The following is a 15,892-nucleotide window of genomic DNA, read 5'->3' on the forward strand; positions in this document are numbered from 1 at the left end:
GATGGGAAATAGAAAGTTCACCCTGGGATCACTCCAGTGACTCTACTTGATAGAGACACTAGGAACTAACGTCGGGCGGCATGATGCCAGGGCTCTTCTTTGGGCTAGGGTTGTAAAGGCTCCAGGGCCCTTAGCCTAGTACACATCTATGAACCTAATAGTCATTTCCAAAGCCCCCACCACTAGCACTGCATGAAAATTCTCTTTCTTTAAATTAACAGCTTCCCTTACCGCTGTGTTAACCATCAACCACCTTTTAGCCGCATTTCCTAACTGATGCATTATCTGCTGCAGTCTTGAACAGGATCCATTTGGACTGCAAGGTTTCCCTCTCTGTAATTCCTCTGTACATTAGTCTTTTCAAGAAAACACTTGCTGTGTCTAACTGCAGTTGATTGGTTCACTTACAGATTGCTTAACTGCTCCTACTGCCCACCAATAGCAGGCAAAGTGCTGCTTAGAATTCAGTACACATAGTACTAGAAAACTCCGGAAATTTAGTACATTGAAAAATAATGTACTTCATCATTATATCAACAAGTACAAGTAAACTCGTTTCAACACCGTCTGTCAACCTAACATAAAACAGCATGCATACACAGGTGCAACTTAGCTATGAAACTGTTGCTCAACTTGTTTTATATATTTGCACATGGCACTTTTCACTCCTTTTATGTTAAGTATTACTTTTCTCACTAAATTTTTGTACAGATATTACCTTCTCGCTGTACTATGACGTATTGTTTGCACGAGTCTTTTGTTTTAAAGTATTATTTTTCAGTATACTGTGCAGCTGTTAATATCTGTAATTCAACATATGAACAGAACTGTAACTACCAATATGGCCTACACCATAGTTGAAAGGGGTGGGAGCCTGGTGTAATTGTTAAGGTGTTTACCTTACAGACGCAAGGTGCAGGGTTTGATTCTTATGTGGGTAATTGGCTAGGCTTAAAATGACCCACAAGTTAGCCTGGTACTAATCTGTGAACCTATGAAAGTGGTCATTGCACCACCTCAGTTACCCAGTTTAACCTGTCGTGCAAGAATTTCATTATTTGAACTATGTTTCTCTGGAAGATTCCTAAAGATTGTGAAACTTTAAGAGAAGGCATATTCAGCCAGGAATATATTTTATTTTAGCACCATGACTGATTTCTGTGACATGTCAAAAGGTGTGCTTTGGGATTGATATAATGAGACTAGAGTTAGTAATATAGTCTTCAGAATTATCCAAAATAATGTGTTTAACTTTAAAAAGAAATGTTAGCATGCTAAACACAATTTTATTTAAAGTACATTTTATAGCAATTAAGTGTATTGATACACTGCATAACATTAATAAAATCCTTTCATATGGAAATGCCTGAAAGTCATTAAGAATCATTCTTCATAACAGCTTATGTAAATGTTTCAAAAAAAGATGGCTTTGGTCATGTGATTTTTACATGAGAAATCGAATGCATTCTGCTATACGTGTAAGCACTAGGCAGTAACTGTATTTCTGATTTATCTTTTATGTCCACGATAATGCTGTCACCCAGTCATGAAATGCAAAAATAGAAGGTATAAAAATACCATTAATTGTTTTGTTTAATTAAGATCCAGTTACCACAACAGAGCTCATCCATTTAGCTCTTAGTTGGTTCCCTGTCCAAACTATAGTAAGAAAGAGATTAACGCCAATTCTGTCTGTACTCTGAGGAGATAATGAAACTCCCCCACAACATGGAAAATTGTTATTCTGCCTTTGTTGGCTAAATCTAAACTATATAAACATTGAGGCACAAAAATACAATAAAATAAACAAAATAAAATAAAAATCAGGAATACAAAGGTCATGGGAAATATCAAGAAGTAAATTAAAATCTGATGAAAAGTGTCTGTCTCTGTTTTCATGCTGACAGACTGCTGTCTACCTCTCCATGTTAATATATGATGATACAGCACTTGAAAACAATGCCATGGTAATATGGTGACACTCAAACCAGTATACAACTGTGTGTTCTGGTTCTAGCAGTGTTTGTAACACACTTTCCTTTATTTTCATTTTTCTAGATCTGTCGGTGTGTACCTACTGAGGATGGTCTGGATGTACAGGCGTCTAGCCAGTGGCTAGATCTGTTGCAGCAGGCTGTTGCAGGAGCAATTGGAACAGATGCCAAAAAGTAAGTAAACTAATGAGGGCTTTTCCCACCAAATAAATAGCTTGTCAGATCTGAAAATAATTGTTCTATTGCTTTGTGAACTTACAGTGCAGTGAAATTATGTAGTGTAATTTTACAGTTAATAGCTTTAGTACTCTGAGTAAAATTTTGGCAGTGTACCGGAATACATTACATGCATCCCTGAGGTTTAACTAAATTGATGCTCATTTAGGTGGCATTAAAAGGGTGGTGGATGGAATAGCTAAATGTTTTCCCATAAGCCATTTCTTTGAAACTAAACGAGTAATGACAAGCAAAGCCATGTGGGTATCTCATGGTTATATGCAGTTTGTCTTTAGTTTCTGCTGTTAGCTTAAGCTTTAAAACCTATAAAACATCAAAGTGGTAAAGATAACCACGGTATGCTCTTGGTTTAAAAATTAATGAATAGAATAGGGAATTCTTTTCAGATGTTCATGTCTGGCCTAATATTTTCTTGTTCCCCCCCGTATAAAATGAGTGCTTAATGATAGAAAAGTGAAGTTTGAAAACACATATCTTTTTAAAGTTAGTCTTTATTAGAAATGCCAGGTAGACCCACACAACCTTTGCTGTCAATTTTTAGACCACATAATATATTTTTCAGTTTTACCCCATGTACATAAGGGAAAGTGTCTTAAACCAATATGAGTCTAAAAAAAGACTTGTGTGCTGCTCACAAACACATATACAGACATATAAAGTTTCCAAGATTGTTCGACGAATGTAAGACTTTAATATTCTGTGTTACATGTTTTCTGAAGGAGAAACAGGGGGTGTTTCTTATAAAATCTGTGCACCTTTCTTTGATATGCTTTCTAAGGTTCAGCACATTAAAAGGGATCACAGACTTTTTTTATTGTGGAATACGTAAAAATGGTAGATACCCAATATCTAGTTAGAATGAAAGATACCCTATCTATTCTTATATGTAGCTAGTGGGAATGTAAAATTACTTCTCAGGCATTTTTCTCCATAAGACTTTATGGGACAGAACATTTTCTATCTATCCTTTGCTGACTGGGTTAGCCCCTCTAGGCTATTGGCCTCTTTTCAAGAGAGACCCAAGGTGGTATTTATACTACTAGAGGAAATTTGGCCAGGGCATTGGGAAACTCCTCTACTGTTTTCCTTAGGTGCCATGGGATCTTCTACTTCAGCTGGAGGTACGGCCAGCTCAAGTAGATGAAATCTTGGTTAAATGCGTCATCTGAAGACACACGTAGGAGTGCAGAACCCCTAATGTTACTGTACAGTATCAGTTATTTGAAAATGAACCCAGTCACCTGGAGTGGGACTAGAATCCATAGCCTTCTGATTTTCCAACACCAGATGCGAGCATCAGAGCATGTGAACTGATGAGCAGCTGACACTACATAAATGTTATGTATGCTATATGACATGCTCATTTTGTAAAAAGGGCACCCCAAAATAAAAATTGCATTATCTGTACAATCTAATTACACAACTACTACTCCAGTGTTCCCTTTAAAAGATGCATTTCCAGGTGCACTTTTGCAATGAAAGGCTTTGGTTATGTACTACCCTGACAACTGCTTCATTTATTTCTATGTCCAGCAGACACTACTTTAAAATAAATGTAGAAGGTGATGTTCTCATTGGGGGTGATTATATTTATAAAGAACAGCTATGCAGTATCACTTCTGCTTATCCTTTACATTGTTTAAAATGTTTGCTGTTAGCGTGGAATGTGAGCTAGTAGCACCCAAGTGCTGGACTGTGTGTTACTGAATTTTTTTTTGTACATAGCAGCAATAAAGGTACTCATCCCATCCACTCTGTACTAAAAAGATTTTCTGTGTTCCTGTGCCAAAACCCATATGAGTACACATTTAATACTTAAATGTCATGAAACTAATGCATGCCAGAACAGAAAAATATAATGTTTTAGCAGGGTATGATACCTGTAATACCTGCCAAGGTAGGTCACATGCAGGACTTACTCCTTCCTAGTCCGTGGATTTGATCTTTCAGATTTTGCTGGCAAGATCAAACTTGACCACTCCAAATAAAATCACTACATAACTCCCACTCTAAAATTATTATAGTTATAACATTTTTTTTCCTTCCTGGAAGTTAGAATGAACACGTTGGAGTTGTAATGTGTGCAGTTACCTATTCAGAAAATGTACATGTGTTGGAGCACGAGCGCATCAAAACACACACACACACACACACACCACATCATTTTGAAATTAGAGTGGAGAAATGTGAGGGAACATATTTCCATTGAGACTGGGAGATTTATGGATGCACATTCTTGGGGAATTTAACTCTGAATTGGCTGGGTTTTTCTTTCTGTTTTTACTAAATAGTTTGTCTGTGTGACCTTTTTACCCTTTAGTTTGGATGTCAGTTGGGATATTTTGCAGGCACCTTAATATTCATGGGCATCAGCTAGGTTTAACGGCACTGCGTTTCTGAAGTACAGCCAGACTATCCACTTATGCTGTGCTGATGAAGTCAATAAAAAAGCCAAAACACGTATGTCCACAGCTAGCAGGATTTGGCTTTATTGGCCTGAACGTAACAATAAAGACTTAAAAAAAGTAAGAAATTCAAGGACTGTCAGAAGCCATCTGAAAACTGAGATTGGGTTAAACGTATGGTTTAGTATATCATTCCAGTTCCTGTCACAGAAGATAAGTCTGGGTTTAATTTGAAGACTGACAGTGATAAGTGATACTGTGATTTCTTTTGCTTCTCATCTTGATGTGGGCTATACAGTTAGGTGCTAATGAATGTCATTGTGAAAAATAACCATGAAATAATCTGCTTCAGCCAGTTTGAAAAACAAACAATAGTAATCACAGGTAGTCTAGGTTCCAAATGGGAGTGCATTTTTTGTTAAAGGGAAAGAATTTAATTATTTGAGTGTTGCTTAAGTACCGTTTCTGTTATTATTATTATTGTTATTGTTGTTATTTTTAGCTGAATGTATAATTTTGTGTTGTATTAACTAATGCATAAACTGCTAAATATTGTTTTCTGGCTCTTCAGTATCATATTGTAAAGCAGATGTTTTAGTGTGTATGATAAATATTTGACTAAGTGATACATGCTACTAAAATGTCTTGGTTTTTAATAAAGTATTTGTTTGAAAAAATGGCAAGATATAGTGATTTGAGGTAACTTCTGATCACCAAGACTTGTGATAGTATTACCAGTTCAGTTGTATGGCAGATACAGGCAAAGTAATCGCAGTTAAGTTAAACGTGAGGTGTGTTTGTGTGTGTGCGTTCAGTGAGGTGAAATGGATGTTGAAAGGAAAAATAATCCATCTTGGCTAAAAGAGAAAAAAGGTAACAGTACCAGTTTGACCATACATGTAAAGTTACCACAGGGATACCACACATTCAGCATAGCATACAAAAATGGAAGGAAGGACAAGAAAGTAGCTGGAGTGAACTGGGGCAGAGTTTTGAGTGGATGCATTCCTATATCTCTGTGTGTTTCCTTAAGGCATTCTGATTTCTTCCCTTCTACCAAAACATGCTTCTTAGTGGCTCTTCTAAATTTAATGTTTATGTTGCCCTGGTGGCCAGTTTATGGCTGGAAATGTTCTAAAAGTATCAGTCCAGTTACCCAGTTTAGCAAATATTTAAATAATATTTAAATAAATAAAAAGTAAGCTTTCAGAAATTGTTATAAGAGAAGGGGCGTATGAGCAACGCAGTGTGTATGGACAGGCCTGAGATAATGAGGTGATTATATTACTAAGCATTCTGAAGTCACTCAACAGCTTTATGTGGTTTTGTGGAAAGGCATTGACTGTAACAAGGACATAAGATGTGAGAATTTTCAGGAGACTCTGGTAATTAAGAGCAGGTGCAGAACATGACTGGCATCCAGTAAAAGAAGAAAATGGCAATTTGACTTGGGAATGTGCAATGGAGTTTAGAATGTAATCATGTTGTTTTTGACATCTGTCTTCCCACCACCATCACTGACTCACTTGTCTCAGATTTTGTGTCATCTGAGGATATTGGGGATGGGAGGTAAGAGCTGGCTGCTGGGATGGGTCAGAATTTTTTTTTTTTTTTTTTTTTCAAATGAGCATACCTGTCAACCTTTTAGTACAAGAAATCTGGACAAAGCCAAAAATAATGTGGGAACAAAGGCCCCAAAATGGGGGCAGATTTTAAATATTGCTTGTATACACTTAGAAAGTTGCTAGAATAAAAGATTTAGTGTTAGCATGCGTTTTCTGAAGGATATGAAGACTGAAATTTAAATGGCTGTCATTATTTAGTGAGTTCAGGTCTCACTGATTTGCCAGAAAAACACGTTTTATGAGGAAAAGGCCAACAATATGTGGCAAAAATCTGGACAGTTGAGAGATACACAAATCAGCTTACTTTGAAGAAGTATGGTCCCAAAAGACAGTGGTTTTGTACAAAGTATAAATATAACTTACCAAAATAGATTGTTTACTTTTATTTTAACATATTTTTTGATAAGATATAAGCTAGAAAAATATTTATTTGCATTAAGTGTATAGTAATAGTGCACATTCCTGATACTTAATCTGAAATAATCTTAAGTCCAGAAGATCAGCAGGTAAAAAGCTGTTTGTAGGAAAGGTGGGGTGTAAGGTAATGGGTCAGTACATGGGCCCCACCAAAGTGGCCCAGATTGGGTTGAACAGTTGTGAGTGCAGGTTCTGGAGGTCCACATTATTTCCCTCAGTGGCAGTGAGTCATCCATCTACAACTAATATACCATGCCATCCATGACATAGAAATAGTGGATCAGTACACCTATTATACTTTTTTGTCTTTCCTCCTCTGGTCCTTGTTTTTGCTTCCCGTCAGTTTCATGGCTTTTGAAAATGCCTTGTAATATTTTATACCTATTAACACTGCTCTCTAAATATCTTACGTATTCCATTTCTGTTTTGTTTGTTCTTCTGTTTAACATTCTGGAATACCTTTTTTCTATTCGTATTTTGTTTTCATTTTCCGTCTGTACAGAACAGTTTGGCTTAAAGTGGCCTTCCTCCTCCTATTTACCAGTTCAAATGACCTTCTCTGCCACATAATGTATATATTTTGTTTTACAACCTTTTCATGCACATGTTGTTGCCTCCTATATGTTTAAAGTTCCTCTGCTTTCTTTGACTATAGTATCATTATGTAAATGCATGTAGTTAACCAGACAATTCTTACACCTCCTTCCAAATATAATTTTATTTGTGTCACACCCTGACAGTGCCTGTTCATTTCTCTGTCACTATCCTTTTCATTTATCTGAGCCAGTCTGAAAATGTTTTATTGCTGTATTTATAGTGCAAATATTCTAATTCTGAACAAGGAAAACATTATTTCTTTCTTTTTATAGGCTTTTTTGAAAGCATAAAACATTTGAAGTGTTAGCATAAGATTCTTGATTCATATGTACTAATGCTCTGACCTGGTTACAATGTTTCCCAGTGGTTTTATAATCTGTAACTGTCCAAGATCTGTTAAATTTGACAAGATATGAAATATGAACCAAATTATCTCTGAATGCTCCTGGACTAGTCTTTTTTGTCTCTGCATACAACCTCTGCAGATGGCGGGACTGATCCATTTGTGTGCTATCTTTGTTCTGGCTTGCTCACACTGTATTTATCATCATCGTTGACCTCTGAATGGTGGTGCTGCGGTAGCGTTGTCGCCTCATAGCAAGATGTTGTCCCATTCGATTCTCAGCTAGAGCGTCTTCTGTGTGGAGGCATACGTGAATGGGGCGTGCCTTCGTTGGTAACCCGGTACGTAAAAATCCACTACCAATCATTAGCGGACCGGAGTTCTGCTGTGGCAACCCCTAATCAGGAAAAGCCGAAAGAAGAAGTGACCTCTGAATGCCTAGAAACTTTATTATCTGTACTACTCTTTGCAGTAAGATTCTAAGTTTCTAGTAATTCAAACTCTTAACATTATCAGGTGCAGTAGTCTGGGAATCTGTGACCTCCACATCTTACACTAACATTTATGAAACTGACAGTCACCAAAAAGCACCTTTGTTTCTTAGCTGCTGTCTGCCCTTTCTTTCTCAATGTCTGAAGCATTATTAGTTTGATCCCGCTGTATTTTACTGTCCTTCTCCCCCTGTCATATTCCACCTTTCTTCCTGTGGTTTCCCAATAGCATCCTTCCCAGGAAAAGAGGAGGTGAATTCCCCTGGTGTTCTGACCAAATTTCTAGTACTCTTTACCAATTCCACCTTGGCTTTCTTATGACAGTAGGCCATGTCCAGTTGGACTAACCTGGTCAAAAAAAAAAAAAAAGAAAATACATTTTCTAAATAAATATTCTACAGACACGCTATTTTAAATGAGTTGGTGTCAGGTGATGGTCAGTGGTATGCTAATGCTTAGTTTACTAGATTTTCAGAGTAGCAGTAATTTGAGTATGCTACGTCCAGTCCCAAGTACATACAGTCTGAGGGTCATTTTGAGAGAGCAGTATGTAATGGAAAAACATGACTTTCACAAAGAAGTCATATAGCAGTGGCACTCCACATGGCAAGGACTGTCATTAGCAGATGACTGCAAAGTGGGAGCCATTATTGAATCCCCACATGATGTGGATATTCTACAAAAGGGCCTTACAAAAATAGATGCTTGGTGCCAGAGCCATGGGCTCAAGCTTAATGCCAAGAAATGTATAGTTATCCCCTTTGGGAAAAACCATGTACCCATGAATTATCACATAGGTGGCAGTACACTAAACAACGAAAGTGTGATGAGAGACTTAGGGACACAGGTGGACAGTGGTCTCACCTTCGATAACCACATCTCCACAACAGTCAGGAAGTCCTTCTGTGTGGCACACCTCATCACTAGGGGCTTTTCATCCAGAAAAAAGGAGGTCATTGTCCCACTGTACTCATCTCTCATTAGACCCATTATAGAGTACAATACCCCGTTTGGTATGTACCTCACAAGACATCTGCAACAGCTGGAAAGGCCACAGAAATACCTCACTAAAAGAATCACAGGCCTAAAGCAGATGCCCTATGCTGACTGTCTAAAAAAACCCCCAGCTATATTCTGTGGCATATTGTCTACTCAGAGGTGATCTCTGCTTAACATACAAGGCCATGCCAAACCCTGAGCTGTTGGACATGCTCCACTTAAAGAAATCCCAATCCCTCAGAGCCACACGCTCCAGGGATCTAAATCTCGTCGTCACAATGAACAAAACATGCTGGAGGGATAGATTCCTGACCCAGAGACTCCCCATACTCTGGAATAGTCTGCTCATACATGTCAAGCAGAGCGCCTCCTTGGCCCTCTTCAAAAGGAATCTTAACGATTAGATGGGAGATAGTAAATTCACCCTGGGGCTCATGTTAGTCGCCCTGCTAGACAGGGGTCCAGGGAAGTAAATACTGTGGGAAGAAATATCCGGGGAATTGTTATGGCTAGGCTTGTATAGGCTCTAGGGCCGATAGCCTAGTACCAACCTATGAACCTATTATTATTGGAAGGTAGCAGTATCGCACCATGAGATGTTTATGTAGCATCTGCTCCGCAACTAGTTGGCCGTAGATTAAGGAAGGATTTCTATACCTACTGCTTCTCTTACTCCTGACAAGCTTAGCTCTCAACCTCGTGGTGCAAGAAATCTGGACAAAGCTTAACATAATGGGAGGACAAAGAACCAAAAATAGGAACAGATTTTAAATATTGCTCTTATGAATACGGAAAATTGTTATGATAACAGGATGTGTGTAAGTATGCATTTTGTAAAGGTTATGAAGTCTGAAACTCAAATGTATCTCATTATTTAGTGAATTTGGTCCTCTGTTATTTGCCAGAAAACCACACATACCAAAAATATGAGGTAAAAATCTGGACAGTTTAGGGATTTTCTGACAAGCAAAAATTAGGTTAAAGAGAGGCTGAGACATACTTAAGACAAAGATTACTATAATAAACATGTTGATTTGAGAAAAAAAAGGAGATAAGATGAAAACTGAATTGTGGCAAAAAACAATGTCTGTTATTTTGAGGAAACATGAGCAGCCAATGTCATTTTTGTTGTGAACAGTTCAGATATCAAAGTATTGAGAAGTAACAGGCACATGTTCAAAATGAATATGTTTCTGAGTGACTGTGAAAGAGACTGTTTCCTTGACACTTCAGTTCACAGAGATATTTACAGGTATGTGCAGGGAAATGTACAAGACATATAAAGATATCTGCACAGATTTTTCCAGAATGCAGACTGGAGAAAACTTCAACTTGAACTGACACCAGAGTCACCTAGAGGTGAGATTCTAGGTCCATTGTCAACTTGTATCTCCATCCCCCAAAGATAAACAGATGCCAGCTTTTCATTATGACAGCTTATGAATTGTAATACCTTATTTGCAGCGTTGTACGTGATGTTTAACAGTGTTTATCTATGTGCTGTTTAACGAGATGGCATGAACTGCTAAAGAAAGAGGGATATTTTTAATAGCACTGTATTTTTCTTGTATTACAAAGCCATGCAAAAAAATGTAAATACTTCTCAGGCCTGTCTCCATGGTACAGAGAGTTATTGTCACCATAAATGCATATCAGAGTTTCTCCAGCAAGTTGCTAATGTGCAGGTAAAACCCAGTAAAAAAAAAGCCTACCACTTTGCCCAAGCAACAAGCTAAATGCAGCTTTTAACAGGCATAAAATAATTTTAAAAAGGCAAATAAAAAAAACAACTTTTTTCTACATCTCCAGCATAGATGAAGAGTGAGGAGTTAGAGGGTATGATGCTGTCCACTGCTTTGAAGCATGTCTTAAGAAAGATCGTGTCCCTGCCCCTTTCCACAGATGAAACACAAACAAGTATGGCACAAAACCTCTGCCACTGGCTGTCTCTGATTCTTCCTTGTTAATTTTATCACTTTTCTACAGAAGAAATGTCTTTGCCACTTATGGCAGAAGGGAAGATTTCAATGTTTAAGAATATGTGATTTTTCTGGATTAGGTAAAAGGAACATGTGGTTAGATATCCTGTTTAACAATCATAGCTTTGCAGGGGTGAGTCAGTTTGTGGAGAAGCTGGCTGGTCCTAAAACAGGGTCAAGGGCAGCATCATTCAGGTTATAAGAAAAGACGGTGGTTAATGTGTCTGCTCTTTTTACATGACATCCTGCTTTCAGAAGAGCCAAATCACCAGAGCCCTTATCATTTTAAATAGTGGTGGGTGCAGAAGCAACTCGGGTATTAAAGGCCTGCGTATGCATGAGGTTATCCTGTATTATGATACTTCAGTAATTATACAAATAGCTTTATTTAGGATGCAAGTTTAGTGAGTACCATGAATGACTTATTGAATTTAATACCTCAGAATGTTTCTAAGTTACTTATTGTGTACCCAATTTTTGAATGCCCCCCCCCCACCAAGTTTACTTAATAAGTTATCTAAGAGATGTCAGTAGGTGAATGGCTTGCTCTGTGTAACGTGTTGACCATTTGTATGTGCCATGGGATTACACACTGCAAATTGCAGCGGATAAGGGTGCGGGCTATTTCAACTATTGGTTCTTGCTCCATATGTTTCCTTTGAATACTACACATTTAAGATATTCATATGGTTTGGTGACATATTGATTTTTTTTTATTTTTATTTTAATAGTACCACTGTAAAAATGGAGATACTGAATGGTCTTCAAGGTATTTTGTAATTTTATATATAAAAGTTGACCTGCATGTTTTATGCTGTGGTGAAAAGCTGGCAGGTACTTGGACCTTAGTAGAATTAAATATTTTGTACAGTGGGCATTCCACAGTTGTGAAGCTTTATCTCTGCAGTATGCTATCAAAACTGTAACTGGTCAATGGCTTACACTGGGTAATTGTTACTGATACAGCGGGGATTAGGTTCTAAAAGCAATTGGGTCTTAGTTTAATATGTGTGTGTGTGTGTGTGTGTGTGTGTGTGTGTGTGTGTATATATATATATATATATATATATATATATATATATATATATATATATATATATATGGGTCTTGAAAATAAATGTTAGTCCCATTAATGCATGCTTGGTTACCAGTCTCAATGATGTTTTTGCATATAGTACTCATTCTACACTTAAAATTCCTAAAAACTCTATTGGAGCTGTCAACGTCATAGTGGCTACCCATTTCTAGGATTTCCTTAAAAGATCTATCCCTTCTAAAGACAAACCTGGGACCACTCCCCAAGATGCCTGTCAAACTGCAACAATCCCCAGTTCTTTTTAATGGTATGTGTGACCCATTCAGCATCCTGGTTAAAGGTAGTAATGAACATCAACCTTCCACCCCTTTAAAGTTCTGGGTTTTGATCTCTATGCATATTCACATTAGCTTCCATGGTCAACACCATAGTTCTTGTAAGTGTAGGTTTGTAGACACCTTCAGCTCTCTTCTTTTTGATTTCATCCCCCAAAATTTTACAAAGGGGTTCAGAATAGCCTCTCTTTATAAATAGCCCTGTTATAAAATCTGTTTCTCCCAGGAAGTCTTGGTCACTAATTACCATAATAGCAGCCCTTACAAACAACAATGGACTTCTTTTGATGGTAAGGGTGCCAGCTATGGAATTCTAAATAGGAATTCGAGAAGGTACATTTTCTATATATCCCTGATTTCAATATGTTGTTCCCTTTATCTATTTTTAATTGGATATCTAAATATGATATTACCTCCTGGTTGTATTCATAGGTAAACTTAAGAAATTCCACCGTCTGATTAATATATTCAAGGAATCTCTTCAAACTTCTTTCTTGTCCTTCCCAAACCACAAAAATATCATCTAGGAATCTGGTGTATTGTTTAATGCAGGACTGATGTTCACTAGGGAATATATACTCTTGTTCCCAATAGAACATAATGTAATTGGCATAAATGGGGGTGCATGTGGCCCTCATAGCCACACCTGTCAACTGTTTATAATATTGTCCCTCAAGATGTAAAAAAGTTGTTTTTTAACACTGCCTTCATTAAGGTTATGAAGACATTAACCTGATCCTGATCAAATAAAAGAATCTTATTTAACTGAACCTCAAGCCATTCCAGCCCTATGTGGTGGGGTATCAGTGTAAACAAATTACACACATCTATTGTAACTAAGAATGTATTGTCACTGATGTTAACCCCTTTTAATTTATCTAAAAACTGCCAAGAATCTTTAGTAATGTATGAAAAGGCCCCCAACCCCCTCTGTAGATTGTAATCTAAATATCTACATATAAAACAAGTCTTGGCCTTCTTCCCATGCACAATGGGCCTTAATTTTAAATTTTCCGGGCCTTTCTGAATTTGGGGAATTCCAAAGATTTTGGAAACCATCGATATTCATTTTTTTAAATATTTGAATTCATTTTCATTAATCTGCCCTTGTTGCAACATGTCCTCTAACATCAGATCCAATCTCTGATAGGCTTTATTGATTTCATTGATACTGCTCTCACTATATGTTTCTTCTGTTAATATAGTTGTCATATTATCAGGATAATCATGTCTGTCCATTATAACAGCCCCACTGCCTTTATCAGGCTGCATTATACGGCTACTTCTGTCAGAGGCCATCTCTAATAATAAGGTTCTCTCTTTTGGAGACAAATTATTGTGTGAATATTTAGACTGCCTTTTAAAATTGCCTCTATTATCAATCTCACAAATCTTTTTTGAATATTCCTATATGGTTTTTAAGCGGGAGGTTGAAATAACTTGGCCTTTTCAAACAGTAATTCTACTCTTCCAGGCTTTCCCTTCCAAACCACACCCTTAGATTCATTTTTTGGGTAAAGAGCTTCAAATCTATGAGAATGTCTGATCAAGTACCACTCCTACAAGGCACATAAATAAATCAATTAGAGAGCAAATCAGCATGTGCAACACTTATAAATTTCTTTGAATAGCTATACACTTTATAATCACCTGCTGAGTTCAAAACAATACTGGGGTAACCAACATTCCTTACATTGCTCTCCTTTAACATTGCATCAGACAAAATATCAAATTCAATTTGTTCATCAGCATTATAATTTATTAATGCCCCAATACAATGATCAAACATACTGAAATGTTCACTGTCCGTATTAACACTGGGCTCGTATTCAATATATAAGCTTACTTCACTCAGCGAACCCATAGAAATGTCCGTTAATGTTTCGATCGATGATTCCACTGATAATTCCGGTTCTTCTGTGTCACTCCCTGCGCAGTGTATCTCTGGTGAGTTCCCCACTGAGAAAATAGCTTGCTCCTTGTTTTTCAGCATCTCTGATTGCCTCAGGCCTTCTTCTAAAGGGAATCCCAATTGTGGAGGCTGATAAATGCTCTGACGAGATGTCACTTCCTCGCTCTGATGAGATAGCTGATTGGTTATGTCCCCCAGGTTACCACGACAACCAACAGAGAGCGGATACTCCTTCCCTTTTGCGTATTCAGCTGTATCTGTTTTTATTTTATTGATTTTATGCTGAAATATATTGTGGCAGATGTTTTCAACACCAGCCAACATGTTCTGAAAGTTAGTTTGATAATGTTCAAAAAGTAAGTCACTTTTGATAAGCTCACTTTGTTTATCCAACTCACTAGCCAACTGCTCAATAGAGACCGGCTGTTATATTTAATCATTATCTTCATTAACTCCATTTCTGTACAATCAAATAACCGATGCACCTCCTCTAGCATACCCAAATTGCTCTCAATGCCGTTAGGGTATTTCCAGCACCGTAAACCTCACAGTACCTGCCCTAACTCAACATTCCTTTCGAGATACCCATTTTCAGTTTGTAGTTTTTTAAGTCTGAACAGCTTTTCAAACATCTTAATTCTATCCATTAAGGACTGGTTAGACACATTCTGTTGACTAAGTGAACAACCGGAATTGATGCGAAAGTCAAATGTGTTAAGTTTCCATTGGTCAACGTTACTTACTACAGACCCTCTGGTGCCTTCAAGATTCCCATTAACACCATTCTGTCCATTGTCCCTTACTGGACTGGATTGAGCAACATGCTGGGACTGAGCAAACTGGGTGGGTTGAGTAGGATGAGTAAGGGGGGTAACCCAAGCTACCAAAAATAATGTTAACCCTCTCATTGTGTTTGTCCATTAAAGTCTTTATCTGAGCTGTATGTTCAGCCAACTGTTGGTTAATTTGATTTAATAATTCCACAATCTCACCACTGGAATTTGAACTGTCCATGGTCCAATAAAGGTCTCACCTAAACACACCAAACGTATTAACCTGAAATCACAGCTCACCAAGAAAAAAAACAAGACACACCACTGGCCATGACTGCTGAATTCCAAAAAGTTTATTCTTCACACAGGTTAAGCGCTTTCATCCAAAGACTCTTGGACTTCTTCAGAACAATATTTAAAACCTCAAACCTTAAATGCCCACACATCCTAATGACATAATAAATTGATTAATTAACCAGTTAAATATTCTAAAAAAATTATGACATTAAAGAAACACTACTATACATAACTTAAAAACATTAAAAAACACCCTAAAATGTACCTTAATTTTAATACAGCTGATATGCTTACATTGTCATTAATGCCCAGATAATTGGTGATGTCTAACCATAGCTGCCACCTTAATTCACAAATCTGAAATCCTATCCTGGGCATCTATCTTCTCAAATTCCTACTTAAAATTCCATAGCTGGCACCCTTGCCATCAAAAGAAGTCCATTGTTAAGGGA

General features: G+C 37.4%; 1 protein-coding gene across 1 annotated transcript in view; it reads left to right on the top strand.

Moving 5' to 3' along the window:
* LOC122795855 (xanthine dehydrogenase-like) overlaps positions 1 to 15,892 on the top strand; it is a 5,725,158-nt gene that overhangs the window by 2,758,791 nt on the left and 2,950,475 nt on the right. The window contains exon 21 of the mRNA XM_044064255.1: positions 2,059 to 2,168. Within this exon, the coding sequence (XP_043920190.1) occupies positions 2,059 to 2,168 (110 nt within the window). The remainder of the gene's footprint in view (positions 1 to 2,058; positions 2,169 to 15,892) is intronic.

This window comes from Protopterus annectens, chromosome 2.part2 (genome assembly GCF_019279795.1).
Source record: "Protopterus annectens isolate FY-2018-M chromosome 2.part2, PAN1.0, whole genome shotgun sequence".
Classification (NCBI taxonomy): Eukaryota; Metazoa; Chordata; order Ceratodontiformes; family Protopteridae; genus Protopterus; species Protopterus annectens.